The 26074-nt window shown below is 45.9% G+C and overlaps 1 protein-coding gene across 24 annotated transcripts in view; it reads left to right on the top strand.

Annotated features, from left to right (window-relative positions):
* Positions 1-26074, top strand: part of ADGRL3 (adhesion G protein-coupled receptor L3) — a 667301-nt gene that overhangs the window by 589242 nt on the left and 51985 nt on the right. For all 24 annotated transcript variants that reach the window (XM_064148540.1, XM_064148545.1, XM_064148522.1 and 21 more), the window contains 2 exons: positions 3505-3571; positions 6232-6323. In XM_064148540.1, the coding sequence (XP_064004610.1) occupies positions 3505-3571; positions 6232-6323 (159 nt within the window). The remainder of the gene's footprint in view (positions 1-3504; positions 3572-6231; positions 6324-26074) is intronic.

The following is a 26074-nucleotide window of genomic DNA, read 5'->3' as shown; positions in this document are numbered from 1 at the left end:
TTTTATTTTTTTTTTTTACTTCCAGCCTTCTGAGTCCTCTCCCACACAGCAGCACTCATTATCAGGAGAGAAAAAATTCCTGGTCTCTAGGTGGCAGCTGAAAATTGAAACACTAGTTGAATTTTGTTGTTGTTGTTGTTCCCAAGGGCTACAGTAGGTCTGACATCTAAAATGGTGATGCAATGAGCAGCTGCTATGGGAACATCTCTTTTTAAGGGCCTGGGAGAGAGGACAACCCCATGTACCCTCCATGCTTGGGTCAGAGTGACTGAAAATTGTCCATCAGCAAATTACCTGGAGGTGCTGGTTGACAGTCAGCTGAACATAGAATCATAGAATCAACCAGGTTGGAAGAGACCTCCAAGATCATCCAGTCCAACCTATCACCAACAGTGTGTCTAGGTAGCCAAGAAGGCCGACAGCATCCTGTTGCAGATCAAGAACAGTGTGACAAGCAGGAGTAGAGAAATGCTTGTCCTCCTTTACTCAGCACTGGTGAGGCTACACCCCAAACACCGGGTTCATTTTTGGCCCCTCACTACAGGAAAGACAGTGAGGTGCTGGAGCATGCCTAGAGAAGGGCAACAAAGCTGGTGAGAGTCTGGAGAACAGATCTGGTGAGGAGTGGCTGAGGCAAGTGGGGTCGTTTAGTGTGGAGAAGAGGAGGTTGAGGGGAGACCTCATTGCTCTATACAACTCCCTGAAAGGAGGCTGGAAAAAGGTGGGAGTTGGTCTCTTCAGGTGATAGAACAAGAGAAAATGGCCCAAAATTGTTCCAGGGAAGGTTTAGATTGGAGATTAAGGAAAATTTCTTAGCTGCAAGAGTGGTCAGGGACTAGAACAGTCTGCCCAGGGAGATGGCGGAGTGACAATGCCTGGAGGTGTTCAAGAAATGTGTGGACATGGCACTTTGGGGCAAATTTAATAGCCATAGCAGTGCTGGGTTGGTGGTTGGACTCCATGTTCTTGGAGGTTTTTCCCACCTAAGCCATTCTATGGTTCTATGATTCTGTGACTTTTTGCAGGTACTTCATTATCCATGAAACCTCTATTCCTGTTTTCCCACGGGATGGAGAAGATAGGAAGTTTGCAGTGCTATGCAGTGTGCGAGCCGCTGCTATGCAGACCTCTGGTTTTGGGGATAAATTGGGAGACCTTTTGGAGGGATTTCATTATCCATGAAATCTCTCTTCCTCTGTCAAATTTAGTTGCAGTTGGGCAACATCTCAGGTGCTGTTATGGATGATACACAGATGTCATGATGGCATAAACCCTCTCCTACAGGAAATCAGACTTAAAGACTTTCTTGTCACTTGTGTTGTTCCATTACCAGCTGCACTTAAATCACCTTGAACTTCAGCAGCCACAGAGGAAACAAGATTTCCCTACAATTACTCCAAAAACCTCTCACATTAAGATTTTGATGCTGTCAGATGAAGATTTTGAATGAACAGCTGCAGAGGCAGTTCAGCAATGACAGTCATGGAAGCGATGGTGTTTTAATTTGTGACAGAGAGCAGTGGGACCACATCTAGACATCGATACGTCTTCAGCCCTGACTTGACCTGAGATTTATATGGTCAGGGAGGGAAGTGAGAAGCTTTCTCTGCATCTGTGAATTTATTCATACCTTAGCCTCTGTCAGTCATAGTGATTCAGGTCATGTTTTATTCTCTCAGAAGGCAGCTGCTGATGATCTCTTCCATGGGGCTGCTGACAGAGTGGGAGAGGCCATTAGAAGGGAAAAGCCCAGGCAGCATGTGCACCAGAGCTGTTGTTAGTGAGAACTGCTCTTTCTTACTAATGCTTACAAATATCCAAGAGGTGGGTGTCAGAAAGATGGGGCCAGACTCTTCTCAGTGGTCCCCAATGACAGGGCAAGGGGTACAAACTTGAACACAGGAAGTTCCATCTAAACGTAAGATGAAATCTCTTTGCTCTGAGGGTGGCAGAACACTGGAACAGGCTGCTCAGAGAGGTGGTGGAGTCTCTGTCTCTGGAGACTTTCAAGTCCTGCTTGTGTGTGTTCCAGCATGATCTGCTCTAAATGAGAAGGGTGACAAAGCTGGTGAGGGGCCTGGAACACAAACCCTGTGAGGAGAGGCTGAGGGAGCTGGGGGTATTTAGTCTGGAGAAGAGGAGGCTCAGGGGTGACTTCATTGCTGTCTACAACTACCTGAAGGGAGGTTGTAGCCAGGTGGGGGTTGGCCTCTTCTCCCAGGCAACCAGCAACAGAACAAGAGAACACAGTCTCAAGTTGTGCCAGAGGAGGTCTAGGGTGGATGTTAGGAGGAAGTTGTTGCCAGAGAGAGTGATTGGCATTGGAATGGGCTGCCCAGGGAGGTGGTGGAGTCCCCATCCCTGGAGGTGTTCAAGCAAAGCCTGGATGAGGCACTTAGTGCCATGGTCTAGTTGACTGGCTAGGGCTGGGTGCTAGGTTGGACTGGATGATCTTGGAGGTCTCTCCCAACCTGGCTGATTCTATGATTCTGCTCTGTCAGAGGGGATTGGACTGGATGATTTTCAGAGGTCCCTTCCAATCCCTGCCGAGCTGTGATTTTGTGATTGCGTGATTCTTCCACCCCAACAAATTCACAGATCCAGTCGTTGTGGCCTGTGCGGCTCTGAAATGCCATCGGTTGTTTCCTGCCAGAGTGATGCGATGCTTCCGTAGCCCTCTGTGTCTGAACAGAGCTGTGATTTGCAGAATGCCAAACCTGGCAAGATATTATTATTATTTTAAACAGTATGCAAAACTTTCAGGAATTTATGTTCGTCTGTCTTGTAACCAGTCACTTCCATTTTATCTTCCTGTCGCCCGGAATGAACTAGGAATGGAAATGTAATTTCCCAGGGGGCCTTAAAAAATGTGGGGAGTATTAAATGCGGTTGAAATTAAGCGATTAATAATTTAGTTTTAGGCCATGAATCAACTTCGTGCCATAGCAGAGCCCATATGCAACCCTGGAACTATTAGTGGAAACAAAACGCTCTGGAGGTTGGGGGAAATAAAATGCTCTTAAGGGGAAGTTGCTGAACCTAATTAAACCTCAGCCTTCTGTTCTCCAAACCCTGCTTCCTCTTTGCACCAAACTTGCTCTTCCCTGCTTGCTGGAGAAATGGCATCTCGCTTGACAGCTGACAGACAGCTTGTGTTGCATCGGTGCCAGAGAGGGAAGAGAAACTTCAAGCAAAGCAGCAGCTTATCAGACCCCTTCCGTAAAAAAAACACTAGGCTTCTGAGTTTTCTTTTTTCCAACAGATGCAGCTAGGCCTTGTGCCATTTTCTCCCTGCTTCCTCCAGAGGTAATTATCTTCCTCCATCAATAGCGCTGTCAGAAATTGGGCACATAATTCAGCATTTAAATGAACAAGCAATGTAATATTTCCTGTCTCCCACCGCCGTGTTTTGCAGCTCACATTCTTCTCTGTCACTCGCTCACTCTTGATGTATGTCCTGGGTGCAGTCCTTGAATGCATTCTCTCCTCTGTGTTTCATTACAGATGTTGGCTCCGACTTGACACCTACTTCATTTGGAGCTTTATAGGACCAGCGACCTTGATAATTATGGTAAGAACTCCTAATTAACTACTCCATCTCTCAGGTCAAGAAATAAAACTTTTGCTGTCCCTTTACTCTTTATCTTTAATTTACACAGATTAATTTGAGAAAGGCATGTTCTTCTTTGACCTCACCTGGCTAAAGCAATTAGACCCTCATTATGAGAGGCTCTTGGCGTTGCAAAACATCTGCTCAAAACAGGCTGGGGAGCTTCAGAGAAGGGGCTTACACAGTTTGTTTTCTACCCTTGGACATTTAGAAGTTCCAAACTCTAGTTTGGTGCCCCTCAGTGCCCACCTTCCTTTGAATTTTGGAGCGAAGCTTTGCATCAGTTGTGCAAGAAAAGGCCTGGGGTGGGGGTGTGAGGGGGAAAGTACAGGCAGGGGAATGAAAGAAATTCCAAACTGGAAGAGGTTTGATGGTGGTTTTCCCTCCTCGGCGGAAGTTTAAGCTGGTGTGACTTCATGGTTAGCACATTGCCAGCATATCAGCTAACACAGCAACAAGGTAGAGAAGCCCACTTCAGGGACAGCTGGAGTTTTCTCATACTTTAATCGCTACAATATGGCTTAAATAAACCACCCTTTGTTTTGCATAGGCTAACACAGCAAACCAGGCACTCTCACTTCAATGCAGACATTGTCCCTGCTCCTCCTAAAACTGGGGGGCAATTTCAACAGCCCTCCACATCAGGAAGGGAGCTGCCTCACCAGCTGTCTCAGTTCTAATTTAGATTTCCAGAGACTCGGGTAAATTTGATAGAACCAATAACAATTTTATACAGTGCCCTTCCCTCTTCCCCTTCTTTCCCCAAAGAAAGGGATTAGATGTAGAGAGAGGCAAAGGTAAGCACACCCAAATAAATGAATCTCACTTAATTTGGAAGTTAAAAAGAACAGTTTGCCAATAACTTAAAAAAGGTATCTGAGGTAGGGAAGTTACAAAGGTTAGGGAAGGGAAAATAGCAAATACAAAATGTATAAATACAACCCAACTGTGATGGTGATGGCTTGGTCTGCCTCGTGGGTGATGGGCACGTGGTAGAACAAAGAGAAACCAGAAGCTGATGGTAAGGATGGTATGCAGGGAGCAGAGAGAGAGTGAAACAGGAGGTCCCCCTGCTTTTATGGGACAGGCAGGGGGAGTGGGCTACCCATCACCTGGTGGTGTTCAGACCCACCCCTGGGGAGTGGTCAAGACCACCTAGGGTCAGGTTCAGGGTTACTCCCCCTGGAGTGTTAACCCTATACACCATCTTAAACCCATTGGGTTTTGTTTCTTTTTTTTCCCCTTAAGCAATTAATTCATAAAAATGATCTCTTCCTTTTATGATCTTGGGCTTTTGGGGATCTCCTTCCCCAGAACTGGAAGCTTTATTATCAGCCGAGACATCGAAACACCATCACATCTTTTAAAGAACACATCAAACCCTTTCCTTTTCAGATGGTGTTTCAGTTTTGCATTGTGCTAAGCATCTTTGGCCAGCAGTCATGATTTCCCTGTCCATCTCCCCCATTGGACATCCATTTAAAAGATATAATCACAGAAAAAAAAAGGGAAAAAAAAAACCAGATTTTTTTTTTTCCTCCACTTTGCTCCAGTGGAGCTGATGAAGGGGACACAGTCTCAAGTTGTGCCAGGGGAAGTATAGGCTGGATGTTAGGAGCCTTTCTGTGTGGGTGCATGTGTGTAGAAAAATCATTTCTACCTTTATTCACTGATTTCCATTGCTACATCATTTGACTGTTATATTTTAACTTTATTTTTCCTTCTTTTTTTTTTTTTTCTATTGGGTAAAATACATTTATTCCCAGATGTGGGTTGGTCTCTTCTCCCAGGCAACCAGTTATAGAACAAGGGGGGACAGTCTCAAGTTGTGCCAGGGGAAGTACAGGCTGGATGTTAGGAGGAAGTTCTTGCCAGAGAGAGTGATTGGCACTGGAATGGGCTGCCCAGGGAGGTGGTGGAGTCACTGTCCCTGGAGGTGTTCAAGGAAAGCCTGGCTGAGGCACTTAGTGCCATGGTCTCGTTGACTGGCTAGGGCTGGGTGCTAGGTTGGACTGGATGATCTTGGAGGTCTCTTCCAACCTGATTGATTCTATGATTCTAAGCAAGATGCTTGGAGAGGCTTTTCACAGAATCATAGACTGTTAGCGGTTAGAAGACACTAACCCAAGCCCTCTGACAAAGCAGGTATAACTAGGGCAGGCCACACTGGAGCATGCCCAGTTTGGTTTTGAAAGTCTCTGGAGGACACTCCACACCTCTACACCACACAGGAACGTGTCCAGGTGGATTTTGAAACTCTCTAGAGAAGGAGACTCTACAACTCTAGACCTCTGAGACAAAAGAATTCCACAGATATTTTTAGTTTTCCATAATGCCATTTTAAGTACTTACAAGTGATGTTGGAACCAGCTGCATTATCAGTAACATACACAGCACCACAGCCTTGGAGACACTGTGGCATCACCGGTCCTACAGTCTACAGACCAGTTCACCTCATAGAATCCTTGCCAATTTTTTGTCATTCAGTCACTGTAAAACTTTACCAAGAGCTAATTTGTTACAGCAACTTATCTATTACCACAAACTGACTTTTTCCTCATCATGTTGTGCTGTCTTCTGTAACCCTTTTTTCTCCCCCCCCTTTCTCTCCCCCATTTCAGCTTAATGTCATCTTCCTTGGGATCGCACTCTATAAAATGTTTCATCATACTGCCATACTGAAACCCGAATCTGGATGCCTTGACAACATCAAGTAAGTGGCTGGTCTCCTCACTTTCTCCCTGTGTCTGTCTTGCTGTTTATGGCCTTGTTCCTCTCTGTGAAGAGCACAGGGCAACCAGCTACCCCAGCAGCACTGATAACTAGAGGCAATACCTTGGGTTATGGTACTACAGCGTGGTTTCTAATCAGCAGTGAGTGGCTGATGGTGGAGCACTTTCTTTACTGGGGTTTGGCTGCCAGTGGTGGCATTTTCCATTTGATTTTTCATGAAGGAAGCAAAGTTGAATTTGCTGTCCTTGAAGCAGATAACCTCTTAGTCCCACTATGTAAAAGGAAATTATGGCTAATAATTACTGGCTAATTATTACAGACTCTACAGGGAAGGTGCTGAAATTGTTGGTCATTACTATTTCTCTGTCCACTCAGGGCAGCAGCCTGACTTCTTTCTTGCTTGTTTTAGCCCCTGACAGATTTAATAATGCAAATTCTCCCCAGAATCTGATTAGTTTCAGCAAACTGACTGGAGGTTTACCTGGGGGTGCCCACATCAAAAGACATGCTTGCCAGCCATGGCATGGTTTGTTTGCCCTTGGATTTGGTTAACATCTGAGCTTAGGCATCTTGCTGTCTTGCAAGCTGCTTCATTGTATTAGAATATTACACTCTGTCAGTGCCTGTTTATTCAAGTACCTCTGGCTTTAATTGCTTGCTTTGAAAACATGAGGGGGGTTTCAGGTGCAGCATGTGATAAGATGGGGAGCCTGCTAATTAATAAAATCATCTAATGAGCTTCCTCAAGAGGAAGAAATTCTTGGGAGTCAGCACTTTGCTACCCATCCAGGAAAGGAGAGTGTTATGTGATGTAGCTGGAAGTTGGTTTTCTCTTCTCTTCTGTGGTGGAAGTAGAAGAGGCATGAGGGGAACTCATTAGGAAATGGATGAATTGCATAGCTGCAAGGCTCTTCTTAGCAAGCTTGTCCTTACCACTCAGCTTCTCCTGCACAGGTGGCTTTAAACTAAGTCAGTCTCACCTTAAAACTTCTCCAGCAGGCAAAGTTTGCCATGCTTCCAAAATACCACACCCTCAGGTAGTGCTTTGAGTGAAGTTTTGGTTTCTTAGGCACAGCTTCTTCTTCAGGGGCAGAGAGGAAATGCAACCAGAGCCTGTACAAATGCAGGGGACCCCAGTGAGCTTAGAGATTCATGCTGTCGCCATGGCTGTCCCTGCCCAACTTGCAGGCAGGTTGCTTTGTAGTGTGCCTCTGTTTCTGCTGCCATTATAGGGTGGCTTCATTTGGAAGGGACTATAAGAAAGAATTTCTTCCTAATCTCCTCTTCTCCAGCTCAAAGCTACCACAAGTCTTTGTAAAAAGTCCTTCCTCAGCCATTCTGCAGGTGCCCCTTCAGGTACTAGAAGGCTCCTCTATGCTCTTCCTGGAGCCTTCTCTTCTCCAGGCTAAACAGTCCCAATTCTTGCAGTCTTTCCCCATAGAGGAGCTTCTTCAGCCCTCTGATCATTTTTGTGGCCTCCCCTGGACCTGCTTCAACAGTTCCATGTCCTTTTACTGGGGGCCTCAGAGCTGAAAGCAGTACTTTAGGTGGGGTCTCAGCAGAGCAGAGGGGGCAGAGTCCCCTCCCTTTCCTGTTGCTCGCACTGCTTCGGATTCAGCCCAGCACATGGCTGCCTTGTGGGCTGCCAGCAGCCTTTGCTGGTTCATGGTGAGGTTTTCATCAACTTACACCCCTAAATCCTTCTCCTCCAGGCTGCTCTCAAGCTGCTCTTCTCCCAGCCTACATTTGTACTTTGAATTGCCCTAACCTAGATGTAAGAACTTGCACTTGGCCTTGTTGAATTTCATGCTCAACTATTAAGATGAAATCAGAGGCAGAGTCTCTCCTGGATGTCCAGGACTGATCCCAGTGAGATAGTCTTTCATTGAGTCTTTGATGAGGCATTAAAGCACTATGCCATGGGCAGGGACATCTTCACCAGCCCAGGTTGCCCGTGCAGCACTACAGGCTGGGGACAGAGTGGCTGGAGAGCAGCCAGGCAGAGAGGCACCTGGGGTACTGTTCGACAGCCGAATGTACATAAGCCAGCAGTGTGTCCAGGTGGCCAAGAAGGCCAATAGCATCCTGGCCTGGTTAGGCTGCACCTCGAGTACTGTGTCCAGTTCTGGGCCCCTCAGTTTAAGAAAGATTTTGATGTGCTTGAATGTGTCTAGAGGAGGGTACCAAGGCTGGTGAGGGGGCTGGAGCACAGCCCTGTAAGGGGCGGATAAGGGAGCTGGGGTTATTCAGTCTGGAGAAGAAGAGACTCAGGGAGGACCTCATTGCTGTCTACAACTACCTGAAAGTAGATTGTAGCCCGGCAGGGGTTGGTCTCTTCTGCCAGGCACCCAGTGACAGAACAAGAGGACACAGTCTCTGCAGTTTTAGGCTGGACATATAGAAGAAATTCTTCACAGAAAGAGTGATTTACATTGGAATGGGCTGCTGGGGGAGGTGGTGGAGTCACCATCTCTGGAGGTGTTCAGGAAAAAAACTGGATGAGGCACTTAGTGCCATGGTTTAGTTAATTTGAAGGGTTGCATGATAGGTTGGACTTGATCCTAGAGGTCTTTTCCAACCTGGTTAATTCTGTGATTCTGTGAATGGTACATTTAATATCACTTATTAATATGACTACACATCATGCATGAGTGCTATGGGATTGCTCACTGAGAACAGATTTGTTGTGGTTAACCACACAAAATCTATCTATAAAGCCTAGCAGGATGACATTTAAATTAAAAACCAGGGAAGAAAACAAAATAATCCCAAAAAAACAAAACACCAAGCAAACAAACCCTAAAAAGCAAACAGAACAACACAGCCTTTCTAAGCAAAGGAGAAATAATTGCCTCCTGAGTAATCTTGCTTGTGCTAATCTCTACTATCTTTGTTTAAGATGCTAGTAATTTATACAACCAAATACACCAAGTGTAATGTCACTGTAAAATATTTTATAGGTTCTGTTGGCAGATGAGTGTCTTTTCCTGATTTTGCATCATTAAAACATTTTGAAAGCAGAAGCAATTAAAAAAAACCCAACTTCTAAGTATGCTGCTGGTACCCTTCCCAACAGACTTCTTCATTACAAATGCATTTCTTTGTTATGCTTGGAAAAATAAGCAAAGCGTAACATAAACCTGGGAAGACTGCAAGCTCACCCTAGGAGGTATATCAAAACATGAATCTCAGAAGGGACCTGAATTCAATTTCAGAATACCTAAAAAGGACAAGGTGAAGTCTCTAAACCCAAAGTATTTGCTGTCTCAACATCAGAGATGCCAGAGTTAGGAGGAAGTGCAGGTTTTTAACAGAGAATGGAATTATCCGTCGGTGCAGCAAGTGTTAGGTGAGGCATTCACACTTTGTGTCACTCCCTTTATAGATTACTTCATTAATATTGTCATTGACTAATAGATCCTACAATCATTAAGGTTGGAAAAACCTCTAAGATCAGAAGTCCAACTGTCACCTAACCACTGTGGCCATCAAACCGTGTCCTCAAGTGCCATGTCCAAACATTTTTTGAACACTTCCAGGGATGGTGACTCCATCACCAACATGGGTAGCCTGTTCCACTGCCTGACCACTCTTGCAGGAAAGAAACTCCCACCAGTATCCAACCCAAACCACCCCTGGTGCAATTTGAGGCCATTTCCTCTCATTCTATGTGGATTTCTCACACATTAAATGTTTGGATCCAGATTAGAGGCAGGTCCTTCCAGTGAGGTGAGGATTGTACTTTTCTCCCTAGGAACAAGTGATAGTATGAGAGGAAATGGCCTCAGATTGCACCAGGGTAGGTTAAGGTTGGAGATTGGAAGAAATTTGTTGGCCAAAAGGGTTCTCAAAGACTGGAAGGTGGCTGAATCCTCATCTCCGCAGGTGTTTCAAAGGGACATGGTAGAGAGTGATTGGACTTGATGATGATCCTAAAGGTCTTTTCCAACCAGAGCAATTCCATGATTCTATGGTTCCGTGGTCTTGTTATAGTGGTTTGCACTTGTCAAACCAAACCAAATGCAAGGCCAGCACTGGAGGGTAGTGGTTTGCACTTGTCAAACCAAACCAAATGCAAGGCCAGCACTGGAGGGCCCCTGGCTGCCATCTGTGTGTGACAGCTTTACGGCGCGCAGGTTGCTCAATGGGAGTTTGTTCTCCCACTTCATTTCCTAGCCCTGCTCTGTGTTTGGCTGTGGCGAAACTCTCGCAACATAAATCCTTGAGCCTGTTCCACAACAGCCAAATACTTGATTCCCTGTGGCAACGTAAAAATAAAGGCCATAAAATATTTTAATAGGCTGTTAATAAGCATCCCTGCAAGCTGGTGCTTGCCTATGTCACTTTAAAGGTTAGAAATACATTATGAAGCATAGAAAATAGAGAGCCAAATAACTTCACTTAAATTAATGAACTTGATAAGGGATCAGGTGTCACCTGGGATACCTTTAATTACTGCATCAACAGAACAGCCATTGAAAGGGCAGTGCCTGAACCAGATGCTGTGTGCCTGAAAGATTTGTAAGCGCTGCACAAAGTTGTAAAAATAAACTTCCCTAACCTTCAGGAACAGGCCCTGCATTATGGTGCCAGCATGGGAGAACCTGACATTCCTGCAGTGGAGCTCTGGTTGCCCAAGGATTATCCAGCAAGAAACTGGATGAGTAAAGAGCTGGTTAATTCAATACCTTTTCTACCTTAGCTCTGTGTTTTCAAGAAGGAAGTAGGGTGGGCACGCTGTACAGTCAGAGAATGGTTGGACTCAATCACCTTAAAGGTCTTTTCCAACTAAAAAAGATTCTGTGATTCTATCTGTGGGTCCTTCCCCCAGTGTCAAGAGCATCCTCCCTATTTGGCAGGTGGATACTGGGCTGGTTCAGTGAGTTCTGCCTGCTGAACCAGTGAGGTTCATGCTCAAGTCCTCCCTTCACAGTATCGCAGAATCATTAATGTTGAAAAAGACCTCTTTAGATCATTGAGTCCAGCCCTAGGAGCACCATGGCCATTAAATCATGTCCCAGAGTGCCATGTCTACACAATTCTTGAACACCTCCAGGGATGGTGAGTCCACCACCTCCCTGGGCAGCCTGTTCCAGTGCCTGGCCACTCTTGTAGGGAAGAATCTTTTCCTAATATCCAACTTAAACCTCCTGTGGCACAAGTTCAGGCCATTTCCTCTTATTCTATCACCTGATAGTAGGGAGAAGAGACTGATCCACACATGGCTACAACCTCCTTTCAGGGATGTGTAGAGTCCAATGAGGTCTCCCCTCAGCCTCCTCTTCTCCAGATTAAGCAATCCCAGTTTGCTCAGCCACTCCTCAAAAGATCTGTTCTTCAGACCCTTCACTAGCTTTGTTGCCTTTCTTTGGACACTTACCTAACTGCTTGGTGTCTTTTCTGTAGTGATTGTCCAAAACTGAACCCAGGATTCAAGTGGTAGACTCAACAGTGCCAAGTATAGGAATACAAACAGCTCCTTCTTTTAAGCCAGGGACTACACAAGGTTTTTGGAAAGTGAAAGCCTTCTGTGCTGGTTGCATCTCTAGCCTGCAAGGTGGAGACTATGGGCATATCAGGATAGTACTGATGCTTTCTCTCTAGCAGATGGCTCCTGGTGAGGATGTGTTACCAGCTGGAATACTTCAGAGCAGGTGTGAGGTTGTTTTACTGAAGGCTGCTTCCATGTGGACCGATTTCTGGATCCGAGCAGCAGAAAGTCTCTCTTTTGCAGTTTCCACTGTGCTGGGTAGATGTTAGGTGTATGAAATGCCGCTGACTCTCCTAGACAGGAACATGCTTCTTTCCATTCACGTTCTTGCAGAAAGCTTTATGTGACAAAGGGAAATATATATCTACATGTGAATACTCCATCATGGTTCTTCGTTTCCATCCATCAGCTGGATGGTCAAGTGTGTACTGTGGCTGCTTCTGGTCTTCACACAACAAATTTTCTTCTGACTCGTGCCAGATGCTGCCACACAACAAACCATCCTAGTGTTTCCAGGTGCTCAACCACCATTTCCTGTGTGAAATGTAGGGTTTCAGGTGAAGCTCTTCTCCAAATGCCTTTTCATCAAGTCACAGAACACTGCTTACTCTGTAGCCATCTCAATACTGCTTATTCAGATCAGCATGGCACTAGTAATGGGGAAAAAATATGGACTCCACTCATGGTGATCTAGATGTGCTTCTCACAGAAGCTCAGGATGGTGGGGTTGGAAGAGACCTCCAGAGGTCATTAGAGCCCAACCTCCCTGCTAGAGCAGATTCACCTACAGCAGGTTGCACAGGATGGTGTCCAGAGGAGTTTTGAATGACTCTAGTAAAGCAGACCCCACCATCTCTCTGGACAGCCTGTTCCAGTGCTCTACCACCCTCAAAGTGAGAAAAAACAAACCCTCCTCCTCATATTTAGATGGAACTTGCTATTGTATTCAAGTTTGTGCATGTTATCCCTTGTCCTGTCACTGGGCACCACTGAAAAAAAGACTGGTTCCCTTCTCCTGACACCCACCCTTTATTTATAAGCATTTATGAGACCCCCCCTCAGTCTTCTCTACGCTAAAAAGCCTCAAGTGGCAAAACTGTTCTTCAAAAGAGAGATGTTCTTGTTCCCTAATTATCTTTGTAGCCTTTTGCTATACTATCTCAAGCAGTTCCATCCTTCTTGAACTGGGGAGCCCAGAACTGGGCACACTACTGGAGACGAGGCCACACCTGGCCAGAGTAGAGGGGCACATAAACCTCTCTCAATCTGCTGGCTACACTCCCCTTGCTGCACCCTAGTAGACCATATGTCTTCTTGGCCACAGTGGCACGTTGCTGGCTCTTGGTCACCCTGTTGTCCACCAGGACTCCCAGCTCATTTTCCACAGAGCTTCTTTCCAGCAAATCAGCCCTCACCTGTACTGGTGCAGGATGTTGTTCCTCCCCAGGTGCAGGATGCTACCTTTGTCCTTGTTGAATTTTATGAGGTTCAGCTCTGTCCAGCTCTCCAGACTGCTCGGGTCCTACTGAATGGCAGCACAGCCTAATGGACTGTCAGCCACTCCTTCCAGTTTTGTGTTAGCAGCAAGCTTGATAAGAGCACTCTCTACCCCTTGAACCTGGTGATTGTCACCATATCCACTGGAATTTGAGATCCTGTGTTTGCTGTATGCTGTTACTGCACACAGTGTGAGACACATTAGTTGCTGATGCAGGACACTGATAGAGACTTGGTAGTTAGAGCAGTTATTTAGTTAACAAGTCCTATAAGTGGATTGAAATGATTCATCAGTGGGGCCAAGCAGCTACCATGTCTGACCTTAACATAGGACATCATTGGCGACAGTCTTGGGCATGGGGATGGGCTCTTTTCAGCAGTGCCCAGCAACAGAACAAGTCAAAGGGTACCGGCTGGAACACAGGGCTCCAGAGAACTGCAGCAGGTTGCCCAGAGAGGTTGTGGAATCTCCTTCTCTGGACAGATTCCAAACCCACCTGGACATGCTCCTGTGCAACCTGCTCCATGTGATCCTACTTTATAAAGGGAGTTGGACTCAATGATCCCTGGAGTCCCCTTCCAACCCCCAGCATTCTCTAATTCTGTGAGCTCTGATTGGCCAGTCCAGGGGAGGCAATGAAGTCTCCTTTCACCTAGGAGAGACCAGAAGTCATAACCTCTGTTCCCTACTTATGTAACCTTCCCTTTGAAGGCCCTGAAGGTACCTGCCCCCTCTTCCCCAGCTTTGCCTGGCTGTGGCTGGGTTTGTTAGCCTTTCCCCCACCCAGACCAGATTTCTTCTGTGCGACAGTATGGGGCAACGAGGTTTTATTTTATTGACTTTGGAAAGATGAGATGTTAGCCATGGCTGCCAAATGCAGTTGCAGAGCCACTGCAAAGAAGGCTTGAGGACAGGGCTTTGTCAGCTCATTTCTCTTTTTGTCCCACTTTGTTGTTTTTGTTGTAACCAGTGAATAGATTGGCTTGTACCATAGGCCACCTGGTTTCTCTTCAGAAAACACAACTCATGGGCACCTCTTCAAAGAGGAGCACTTTGGGGCTGTAATCTTGGATTTGCTCATCCAGTGCAATAAAAACCTACCCCAAAGTCATAGAATCACAGAAATATTTCAGTTGGAAAAGTCTTTTCAGATCATCACATCCAAACATTAACCCTGCACTCTCATGTCACCACTAAACCATATCCTTAAGCACCACATCTACACAGCTTTTGGACCCCTCCAGAGATGGAGACGCCACCTGCTCTAGGCAGCCTGGTCCACTGTTTAAGAAACTTTTCAGTGAAGAAATTTCTTCTAGTACCCAAATTAAACCTCCCCTGGTGCAATTTCAGTCTGTTTCCTCTTGTCCTATTGCTTGTTCTGTGAGAGAGGAGACCAGTACCCAACTTGCTCCGATCTCCGTTCATCATGTAGCAGAGAGAAAGAATTTCTCCCTTCAGCCTCCTTTTCTCCAGGCTAAACAACTCATTATCATTTCTCATTTTCAGACAGGGGTCCCAGACTTTTAGCTGGGAGCTTCTTTCATTGCTGAAGAGACATTATCAATAAGGAGCTTTAAGATAATTTAATCCTGCTATTAATCACTGTTGTTTGGGTAAAGATTTCTTCCCTCTTGTGGAAATCTGCTCTCATCCCACCTTCTGTGACAACAGAAGAAGCACTATATCAAAAATCTGACAGTCTCTGGGAAAAAAAAATCATCCTGAACATGATATAGAACCATGGAATGGTTTGGTTTGAAAGGGACCTTAAAGATCATCCAGTTCCAACACCTCTGCCATAGGTAGGGACATCTCCCATTAGGCCAGGCTGTTCAAGGCCTCATCCAGCCTGGCCTTGAACACCTCCAGGGAGTGGTCATCACCAACCTCCCTGGGCAACTTGCTCCAGCATCTCATCACCCTCAACTTGAAAGAATTTCTTTCTAATATCCAGTAAAATACTCTGGGGCTGAAGGCATAAAGCTCTGATTTAATGGGTAAATAAGAAAGTCAGTGTTCTCCCAAGTTTCTAACTTGAAACACATCTCTCACACCACAAGCTTTGTTCTCCCTTTTCCATGAGAGTCACTGGCTCACGGAAATAAATTCGAGAATGTGCAACCTGAAAGCCAAAAGCAGAAGCCAGATGCAGAGTCTCAACATTGATTATTGCTCTGTAAGCCTTGCAAAGCCCAGTCTGGACTCTTTTAAGGAGTCCAATTCAGGCTGAGGGAGGTGAGGATGAGGATCATCAGGCACAAATCTGAGAACCCCCCTTTTGCAAGGGTGCCTCTGACAAAGCGCTGCCATATCCTGCTCTCCCCATATGTTGTATTGGCATCAGAGAATCATAGAATCAGCCAGGTTGGAAGAGACCTCCAAGATCATCCAGGCCAAGCTAGCACCCAGCCCTAGCCAATCAACTAAACCATGGCACTAAATGCCTCATCCAGGCTTTTCTTCAACACCTCCAGGGTTGGCGACTCCACCACCAATGCCAGTGCCCATTCCAATGCCAATCACTCTCTCTGGCAACAACTTCCTCCTAACATCCAGCCTAGACCTCCCCTGGCACAACTTGAGACTGTGTCCTCTTGTTCTGTTGCTGGTTGCCTGGGAGAAGAGACCAACCCCAACCTGGCTACAGCCTCCCTTCAGGTAGTTGTAGACAGCAATGAGGTCCCCTCTGAGCCTCCTCTTCTCCAGGCTAAACACCCCCAGCTCCCTCAGCCTCTCCTCATAGGCTTTGTGTGCCAGGCCTCTCACCAGCTTCGTCGCCCTTCTCTGGACACATTTCAGTGATTATCTGCTCCTTTTCTTGCTTCAACATGTGTCTTTTATTTCAAGAGACATGACTAATCCCAGCCTCTAGATTAACTTGTTGTTTCAGTCCTGTGGCTTTTCTTCAGTCATCAAGAAAATAATAAAACAAAAGAAAAAAAAAAACCCCAAACCCTCTCTCAGAGTTAGGTAGAAAATTGAAAACAAAGGTTAAATGGAACTTCCAAAAATCATCTGTGGAAATGTTTAAATTTAATCCTTGATTTAACACAGTGGTGTTGTGCTGGCAGGAGCAGAGATTTACTGGGCTGGTTTTATTTACTCAGCTGATTGAAATGTAGAAAGAGCAAACATCCTGGGTTTGGGTGCAGTGAGATATGAGTTAGACTTTGGAAAAGGCAGGGTTTCTTCTTCTTCAGGAGGAAGAGCTGCCCTTTGGAACTGATGATCTTTAAGGTCCCTTCTATTCCAAACCATGTTATGCTTCTATGATTACTGGAGAACAGTAATTTGTGGCAGGTATCCTTTGAGGACAAGCACCTGGGGTGAGCTGGTTGATGACAAACTCATCATGAGCTAACAATAGTCGTTTGCAGCCCAGAAGGCAGCCATGTTCTAGGCTGCATCAGAAGCAGTGAGAGCAGCAGGACAAGGAGGTGATTGTGCCCCTCTGCTCTGCTGAGACACCACCTAGAATACTGTGTCCAGTTCTGGTGCCCCCAGCACAAGGACATTGAACTGCTGGAGCAGGTCCAGAAGAAGCCACAAATATGACCAGAGGACTGAAGAACCTCCTCTATGGAAACAGGCTGGGAGAGTTGGGGTTATTCAGTCTGGAGAAGAGAAGGATCCAGGTAGACCTCAAAGCCTCCCTGCAGTACCTGAAGGGGGCCTACAAGAAAGCTGGGGAGGGACCTTTTACAAGGACTTGTAGTGACAGGATGAGAGGTAATGGCTTTAAGATAGAGGAGGGGAGATTTAGGCTGGAGAGCAGGAAGAAATTCCAATGAGACACTGGAACAGGTTGCCCAGGAAAGTTGTGGGTGCCTCCTCCCTGGAGATCTTCAAGACCAGATTGGATGAGCCCTTGAGCAAGCTGGTCTAGTGGAAGGTGTCCCTGCCCATGGCATGGGAGTTGGAACTAGATGGTCTTTCAGGTCACATCCAACCCAAACCATTCCATGATTGTATCACACTAAAGAAAATTTGCTTTGTGCTTCATTCTAGACATTTTAGAAAGGAGAAGGGAGACAAGAAGGCTTTTTCCATCTTTCCCTATTGAGATTTAAGCTTATCTGGCAGTTCCCAGATCTTTTTTGTTTTGTTTAGTGATAAGACACTGAAACTTGGAAATCATTTTTGGGGTCTGGAATTAAATATTTCATTGGGTTCACCCAGAGGACTTGCCTTGCAGAACAGCAGCATTTTAATCCTTTATCCTTTAATCCTTCAGTCCAGCTGGATATGAGCCAGCAGTGTGACCAAGAGGCCCGCAGCATCTTGGCTTGAGTCAGCAACAGTGTAGCCAGCAGGAGTAGGGAAGTGATTGTCCCCCTGTACTCAGCAGCAAGGAAGCCACAGCTTGAGTCATGGGTTCTTTTTTGGGGCCATCATTACAAGAAAGACACTGAGGTGCTGGAGTGTGTCCAGAGAAGGGCAACAAAGGTGGTGAAGGGTCTGGAGAACAGGTCAGGAGAGGACTGGCTGAGGGAGCTGGGGGTGTTTAGAACAGGAACGGGCTGACCACGGAGGTGCCTGGATCCCTGCCCCTGGAGGTATTTCAAAGGGGCAGAGATGTGATGCTGAAGACCACGTTTTAGCACCAGACTTGGTTAAGGTCAGTGCTGATGGTCTTGAAGATATTTTCTACTTGACACAATTCTATAATTCCATAATTACTTTTGAGTTTATGTTTGCTTGGAAGTGCACAGCAAGAACACAGCACAATGCAGGATTCCAGCTCTTTGGAGTATTCCCAGCACAGTGCCTGGGTGCAAAAGGTCCAATCCTGTAGCTTCAGCACTCTCAGTTCCTGGAGCAGTAACAGCTGAGGGTCTGTGGCAGTGTGCAGCCTCCTTCTTTGGAGCAGCAAGCGGGGAGAGGAGGTTACCTGCACACAAATGGCTCCAAGATGCTGTGTGTATTGGTGAGACTGGTGGAAAGGACAAAGATGTTGAAACATAAGCTGGTGAAATTGTGGGCTTCCCAGGTCAAGAAAGACAGGAAACTATTGGGGAGTCTAAAGGAAGACCACAAAGATGCTGAGGGGACTGGAACATCTCTGTGATGAGGAAAGGCTGAGAGACCTGAGGCTGTTTAGCCTGGAGAAGAGCAGCCTGAGGGGACATCTTCTCAATGGTCAGCAAGAGCTCAAGGGTAAGGTCAAGAGAATGGGGCTGGGCTCTTTTCAGTGTTACCTAGGACAATGGGCAATGGGCACAGGCTAGAACACAGGAGCTTTCACTTGAACATAAGGAAAAACCTCTTTGCTGTGAGGGTGGTGGAGCCCTGGCACAGGCTGCCCAGAGAGGCTGTGAAGTCTCCATCTCTAGACTTCCAACACCCCCTGGACACATTTCCTGTGCAGCCTGCCCTTGATGACTCTGCTTTAGCATGGGGGCTGAACAAGAAGATCTCTAGAGGTCACTTCCAATCCCTACCATTCTGTGATTCTGCAAATGCAAAGGCTTATGGGAGCCACTGTAATGATGGTCTGAGCTCCTGACTTTCCATTACCTGTGCCTTACAATGTTAAGTCACAGAGTAGTGCATGTAAAGCATGAGGTTTCTGTTACTACTTTCACACAGGTCTACTCACAAAACAGGCTGAGTGGGCTGTTAGAGAGCAAGGGGTTGGAATTCTTTCCTTACCATCCAGCTCTGCTGTTTGCTCCATTTTAGACTCCTGTGACTACTGGGGGCAGCAGGCTCAGAGATAGAAGCTTCAGGGATGTCTTTTGGAAAGGTATCATACCTGGGTTCCTGCCCCTGGAGAAGAGAATGTGGTCCCAGGGAACAGAAAGAGCCCCCGAGCAAGTGTTTGGGTGTTGGTAGACTTGAATGAGAAATGAAGTGTGTGTTGTAATGGTGCTGCTTGGGAGGTGCAGGCAGCAGGAAACCTGAGAGGAGCATTTTGCAAGGAAGACTAAATGATCTGGGTACTGCTGAAAATGAGGAATAGATTGTTCCCTCCTTTGGAAAACCTCTCTCCTCTGCAAAGTTTCCGTGTTAGCTGTGGAGTGCTGAGCAGTGCTAAGGTGTGCATTGGAAATTGCTCTCCACGTTTTCGTTATCATAGAACCAGAGAATGGTTTGGGTTGGAAGGGACCTTAAAGATCCTCTAATTTCAAGCCTCCTGTCCTGGGCAGGGACACTTTCCACTAGACCAGGTTGCTTAAGGCCCCTTTCAACTTGGCTTTGATCAGCTCCAGAGAGGGGGCATCCACAACCTCCTTTGGCAACTTGTTCCAGAGTCTCCTTGCCCTCAGAGGAAAGAATTTCTTCTTAATATGCAGTCTAAATCTCTCCTCTTCCAGCTTCAATCCATTTCCTCTCATCCTATTACAACCAGCCCTTGCAAAAAGCCCCTCTCCCGGTGACACAGAGGTCCTCAGCTGTGTTACCTGTTCTCAAATGACAATCTGAGGATTGCCCCAGAAGTGTAATATCTTCAGAGCTCAGAGCCATTGCGCCTCACTCTGTGCCAACCAGCCCCTTTCAGAAGTCTGTGACAACTCTCCCGTAGCCCCCTTCAGTTACTGGAAGGCTGCTCTAAGGTCTGCTCAGAGCCTTCTCCACAATGACCAGTCCAAATTCTCTCTAGGGGAGGTATTTCAGCCCTCTGATCATCTTTGTGGCCTCCTCTGGACTTTCTCCAACACTTCTATATCCTTCTTGTGTTGGGAGCACCAGAACTGGATGCAGTACTCCTTGTACAGGAGCTCAGTTTATGTCTTGTGTGGCCTTGAGAGCAACTGCAGTGATTTCACAGGGTTGCATCTAAGCTTATCATCAGCTAAGGGTTTCTGTGGACCCTGCATAAGAAAGCACCATGCTGCTTGGTCTCCTGGGTAACTCAGTGCTGCTCCTCTGTAGCCTTTATTTGTATCTCTGCATGAGCAAACTTTGAGCAGGCAGCCTAAAGCTAACCCAGAAAAATCATTTCTGGAGACAGAACAAAATGAAGTATTTACAAGATTCCTACCAAGCAAAGGTAGAAGACATCTATTATTTGCCAGAGTGCAGTCTGTGGGCACCTCAGGGGCAGAAACCCTGCCAGTGCTGGGAGAAAAAAAACCTAACAAACACCCCCTCACAAAACATGATTGCATTTCTATCTGGGTGCCCTTTTTTGCCCAGTGATGCTGATGGCAGCTTCCAGTTCTGTTTGTTGCAACCTGCTGCTGTTTGGGGTTTTCCCAGAAGGGTCTGGTTAATACCTGACTCTTCTGGCTTTGGTTTTTCTCGTTTATCTCTGGCTTGTGTGATGGCCACGCTAAGGTTGGGTGGTGATTGTAAAGCACAAATCTTCTCACTGACAGGTGCTGTCCTTTTTAAATTCAAACAAATAAAATAGAAATCAATCAGCACTTATTGATTTCAGCGTGTCCTGGAAGATATTAAATACCTGAGTTCTTTCTGTGAACCCATAAATCATGATTACTGTTTGAAAAGGCAATGCATTCTAAATATTTTGTCAGCAAGCTCTGCTGGTACTGTTTCATAGAATCATAAAATCAGAATCATTTTGGTTGAAAAAGACCCATTAGTATCATCCAGTCCAACAATGGTCTAACTCTACAAAGTCTGAACCGTGTTTCTCAGCACCACATCTCTGACTATCTGAAACACTTGCAGGGATGGGGATTCACCCACCTCTGTAACAAGCCTGTTCCACTCTTTAAGAACCCTTTCAGTGAAGAAGTTTCTTCTCATATCCAAACTAAACCATTACCACTTCTTCTATCACTTGCAGTACAGAGAAGAGCCCAACCCTCACTTGGCTCCAACCTCCTTTCAGGAAGATGTAGAGAGACAAAAGGTTTCCCCTCTGCCTTCTTTTCTCCAGGCCAAATAACTCCAGTTCCCCCAGCTGCTTCTCACTAGACCTGTTCACCAGCTTCCTTGCCCTTCTCTGAACCCATTTAAGAATCTCAGTATCTTTCTTTTAGTGAGGGCCCCAGAATTCAAAGCAATGCTTAAGGTGTGTCCTGTTAGGTATTTAGACAACAGCAGTGGGTCCAGAGCATTTCTGAATTCACGTTGCGAGGAAGCAGTCAGGTATGTGGTTACACCTCAGTGTAGTTTGAGTAATTCCATGCCTTTGCAAAGTTAGCAGGTAGAATTAACCAGGGTAAGCAGTTCTAGGGATAATTAATTACTTACAGAACATGAGTTGAGCTTAACAGAAGTTCTCTTTCTCTTGGAATAATTAAGAGCAAATCTCAGAGAGCAGGCCACAACTTTCTTGGGTGAGGGGGAAGGTAATGATGCTTTGCCTCTGGTAGCAAAATATCATCCATATTTTGCCCCAGATCTTGGGCTGAGGTGTCACGGAGAGCCAAGGAAGATGTATGCTCATTGGTTTGGATAAAACCTGGCTTTGGTCTGCTTAAAATGTTCAGAGTTACTAGTGGAAGGCAGAAGTGGCTTTCAATGTCTATACAATTTCCTTATGCCAGGAGGTAGGACCTCAAACTTTGCAGATCTCCAAGGCATGTAAATCCAGGAGTTTCTTTTGCAAATGAAGCCATGACAAGCTCACTGGTTTCCTACATAGTGAGGGGGTCTTCAGGGGACTGGCTGTCTCCTGCAAAGCCAGTGAATGAGACAGAAGATGAGACTTGGAAATAATGGCCTGGAAAGCCATGCAGTGAATGCCAGCAGCCTAAGGAAAGCAATTAGGAAGACATTTGGCTTTTGGCCATCAAGGTGGGAACTTTGTCACAAAGCATAAAGGCAAAATCCTTTAAGCACTCTTCTATTGCTCCTGATTGATTTTTCTCCCCGTGAAGATGCTCCTTCACTAATTAGCAGTGAACCTGCTTGCTTTATGAGGAGAGTAGCTGGACTTTCCAGCTTCTTCCTGTAGATTTTCAGCAGTTCAATAAATCAATCTTTTCTAATCCCCAAAATTGAAAAAAAAAGGGAGGAAAAAAAAAAGAAATGGGAAGGAAAAGAAAACAAACATCCCTACTGCCTGATATTGGCAGCCAGTAGGGAGACACAATAGCAGGCTTTATTTTGTGGCTCTCTTACAGCTTGCTTGCAGGAAATGTCTGTCTCTTGGCTTCGTTTGTGTCATATTTAAATAGATTCCATGGGTCTTTCAAGGGGGCTTGTCATCCATCTCTGGGTATTTCAGTTTCAACACCCTTAACAGCTACTAAAGGTCTTGTGTACTCGTAAAAGCATAGAGTGGTTTTAGTTGGAAGGGTCCTTAGAAGGTCATCTAGCTCCAAGCCCCCTGCCATGGGCACGGATGTGTTTTACTGGACCAGACTGGCTCAAAGCCCTGTCCAACTGGCCTTGAATGTTCCCAGGGATGAGGCATCTACAACTTCTCTGGGTAACCTGGGCCAGTGATTCACCACCCTCACAGTGGAGACTTTCTTCCTCACATCTAATCTGAACTTGCCCTTTTTCAGTATAAAGCCATTGCCCTTTGTCCTGTGACAACAGCCACTGCTAAAGAGTCTATCCCAAACATTCCAATCAGCCCCCCCAAATAATGAAAGGCCACAGGCAGGTTTCCCCAGAGCCTTTAACCTAAGTGACTCCAGTCACCCCCCGCCAAATAATGAAAGGCCACAGGCAGGTTTCCCCAGAGCTTTTAACCTAAGTGCCATTGAGGGACATATTGATGCTTGCCAGTGTTAATGTCTTGATTTCCTTGTGTGCTTGTGCTGCCAGTTTCGCTTGCTAGACAAACCATGTTATTGTAGGTCCTGGTCCCTGAGTCCATCTGCTTACTGAGCCTTTCTCTGCTGTCAGAGAGATGGGAAAATACTTTGACTTGGCAAAAGAGTGATAAATTGCAGTCAGGCAAAGTTAAACCATAAAGGGTTGAATAGGATGGTTACACCTGGAGCTGAGTGGCTGGGGGGTATGGGTTGTTAAAGGCCTGGTTTTGCTCTACAAGCCGCTCAAAACCTGTTTTGTTAAATATATTTAACAAAGAATAAAACTGAAGTTAAACTCCTTTCAAGATGTAGCAGGAGCAGACATTCTGCTTTTCAAAGCAGAGCTGAATAACTGCCTTTTGAATAGCAGGCTTTCTCTGTTCAGAAGCATTTGGGGACTGATCTGCCTGTGAAGGTGAATTCCTGCCTTATTTTTCCCACTTAAAAGAAGATGATGGTACTTTAGAAGTGCAGGATCTTGATACTTGACAAAGAGGGATCTGGTGTGCACCAGATAATAGAAGTTGCAGACCTGCAGGATGAGCGAGGTGATTCTGCCTCCCTTCTCTGCTCTTGGGAGACTCCCACCTGGAGTACTGGGTCCAGTTTTTGGAGTCCTCAGAATAAGAAAGACATTGAGCTGTTGGAGTGTGTCTAGAGGAGACCACAAAGATGATCAGAGGGCTGGAGCACCTCCCCTGTGGGGACAGGTTGTGAGAGCTGGGGCTGTTCTGCCTGGAGAAGAGAAGGCTCCAGGGAGACCTCAGAGCAGCCTTCCAGTACCTGAAGGAGGTTTCTCCCAGACAACCACCAATAGAACAAGGGGACACAGTCTCAAGTTGTGCTGGGGGAAGCATAGGCTGGGTGTTAGGAGGAAGTTGTTGCCAGAGAGAGTGATTGGCATTGGAATGGGCTGCCCAGGGAGGTGGTGGAGTCACCGTCCCTGGGGGTATCACAGTATCACAGTATCACCAAGGTTGGAAGAGACCTCACAGATGTGTTCAAGAAAAGACTGGATGAGGCACTTAGTGCCATAGTCTAGTTGATTGGGTAGGGCTGGGTGCTAGGTTGGACTAGATGAGCTTGGAGGTCTCTTCCAACCTGGTTGATTCTATGATTCTATGACTTTTGGTAAGGGCTTGTAATGATAGGATGAGGAGCAATGGCTTTGAGCTTTAAAGAGTCCAGCCAGAGCCACAAAGATGATTAAGGGAGTGGAACATCTCTCTTACAAGGAGAGACTGAGGGAGCTGGGGCTTTAGCTTGGAGAAGAGAAGCCTGAGAGGTGACCTCACTCATGTTTATAGATATGTAAAAGATGAGTTCCAAGAGGATGGAGCCAGGCTCTGCTCAGTGATGCCTGATGACAGGACAAGGGGCAATGGGTGGAAACTGAGGCATAGGAAGTTCCATGGAAGCATAAGGATTTTTTTTTTCACTGTGAGGGTGACAGAACACTGGAACAGGCTGCCCAGGGAGGTTGTGGAGTCTCCCTCTCTGGAGATACTCAAAACCTGCCTGGATGTGTTCTTGTGTGATTCTACTCTAGATGACCCTGCTCTGGCAGGGGAGTTGTGCCAGATGATCTTTCAAGTTTCCTTTTAGCACCTAACATTCTGTGACTCTGTGAAGAGAGGAGATTCAGACTGGAGATTAGGAAGAAATTCTTTAGAGTGAGAGTGGAGAGACACTGGAACAGATTGCCCAGGGAAGTCCAGATGGGCCCTCCCTGGAGATATTCAAGGTCAAATTGGACAGGTCCTTGGGCAAGCTGGTCCAGTGGAAGATGTCCCTGCCCATGGTAGGGAAGTTGAAACTAGATGAACTTTAAGGTCCCTTCTAACTCTAACCATTCCATGATTCTGTAACTCCATGATGTGTGCCTCTATGTTGGGCTGTTGGTAGATATGATGGGAATTTGCTTGCCTTTTGTCCTAAAATGACATGTTGGAGTTTTAAAAGGACAGGCTCCTAGCTTGAAAGAAGCTCCCAAGATTAAGATGCACTGGCTTTGAAAATCCTGAAGTGTCTGAATGAAAACATCAGCAGCTAGAGGATATGTAGCTAATTTTAGCAGCTAGTTAAAAAAGAAGTGTTGGTCTGGAAATATCACAGGACTATAGAAGGTTATATGAAGAATCCTTTCTCATCCTAGAAGGAGAAAGTACTCTGGGAAATTGAAAGACATCTAACTAAAAGAAGGTGTTGAAAGAGTTTTATGTGATGTATAATTAACCTTAGGAAGTCTTTGCCCCAAGGTAAAGAGAAGGCTTTTTTAGGATTAGAAAATGAATAAGGTATTTATACAGATTGGTAGGCCAGGCCATCCACTATCTATCATCTGAGCTGTGAAGAAGCAGAAGGGAGGTGAGGTAAGATTGCACAGGCTAAAGAAATCACAGAATCACAGGATCACTCTGATTGGAAAAGACCTTGAAGATCATCAAATCCAACCGTTATCTACCCTTACAAGTGCACTGCTAAACCACATCCCTCAGCACCACATCTCTCCATCTTTGACACACCTCCAGGGATGGGAATTCAACCACCTGTTCCACTCTTTGAGAACCCTCTTAGTCAACAAGGTTTTTTTCTTATATGCAACCTAAACCTTCTCTGGTGCAACTTGAGGCCATTTCATCTCCTATCACTTGTCAGTAGGGAGAGGAAAGCAACCTTCGCCTTCTCTTTGAGACTATGAGCCTCCTCTTCACTGTGGAGGGACCAGAGTCACTTCATTTAAATTCAGGGGACTGTATTCCTATTCCACTTAGTGCCAGGAATTGGAGGAACGTACCTAAATCTGGAGAAAACACTTTAGAACTACTATGTTCAAGCAGTGCTTGGGTAGGTTTACTAATGATTTCTGCTTCAACTATTACTTGCTTGTACCACTAGTGAGTATCATCTCAGTCTTCCAGTCAGCAGCTCCATTTTCTTGTGAGTTAAGACTTTTCCAAGGCTATTCCCTTGTCTAAGTGATGGATTTTATGTACTGCAGGTAATGACACAGTATTACTGCAGCTCTGATAGACTTCACAGAGTCCACTGGGTAG

This window comes from Pogoniulus pusillus, chromosome 9 (assembly GCF_015220805.1).
Source record: "Pogoniulus pusillus isolate bPogPus1 chromosome 9, bPogPus1.pri, whole genome shotgun sequence".
NCBI lineage: Eukaryota > Metazoa > Chordata > Aves > Piciformes > Lybiidae > Pogoniulus > Pogoniulus pusillus.
This window is presented reverse-complemented; position numbering and strand designations above follow the sequence as displayed.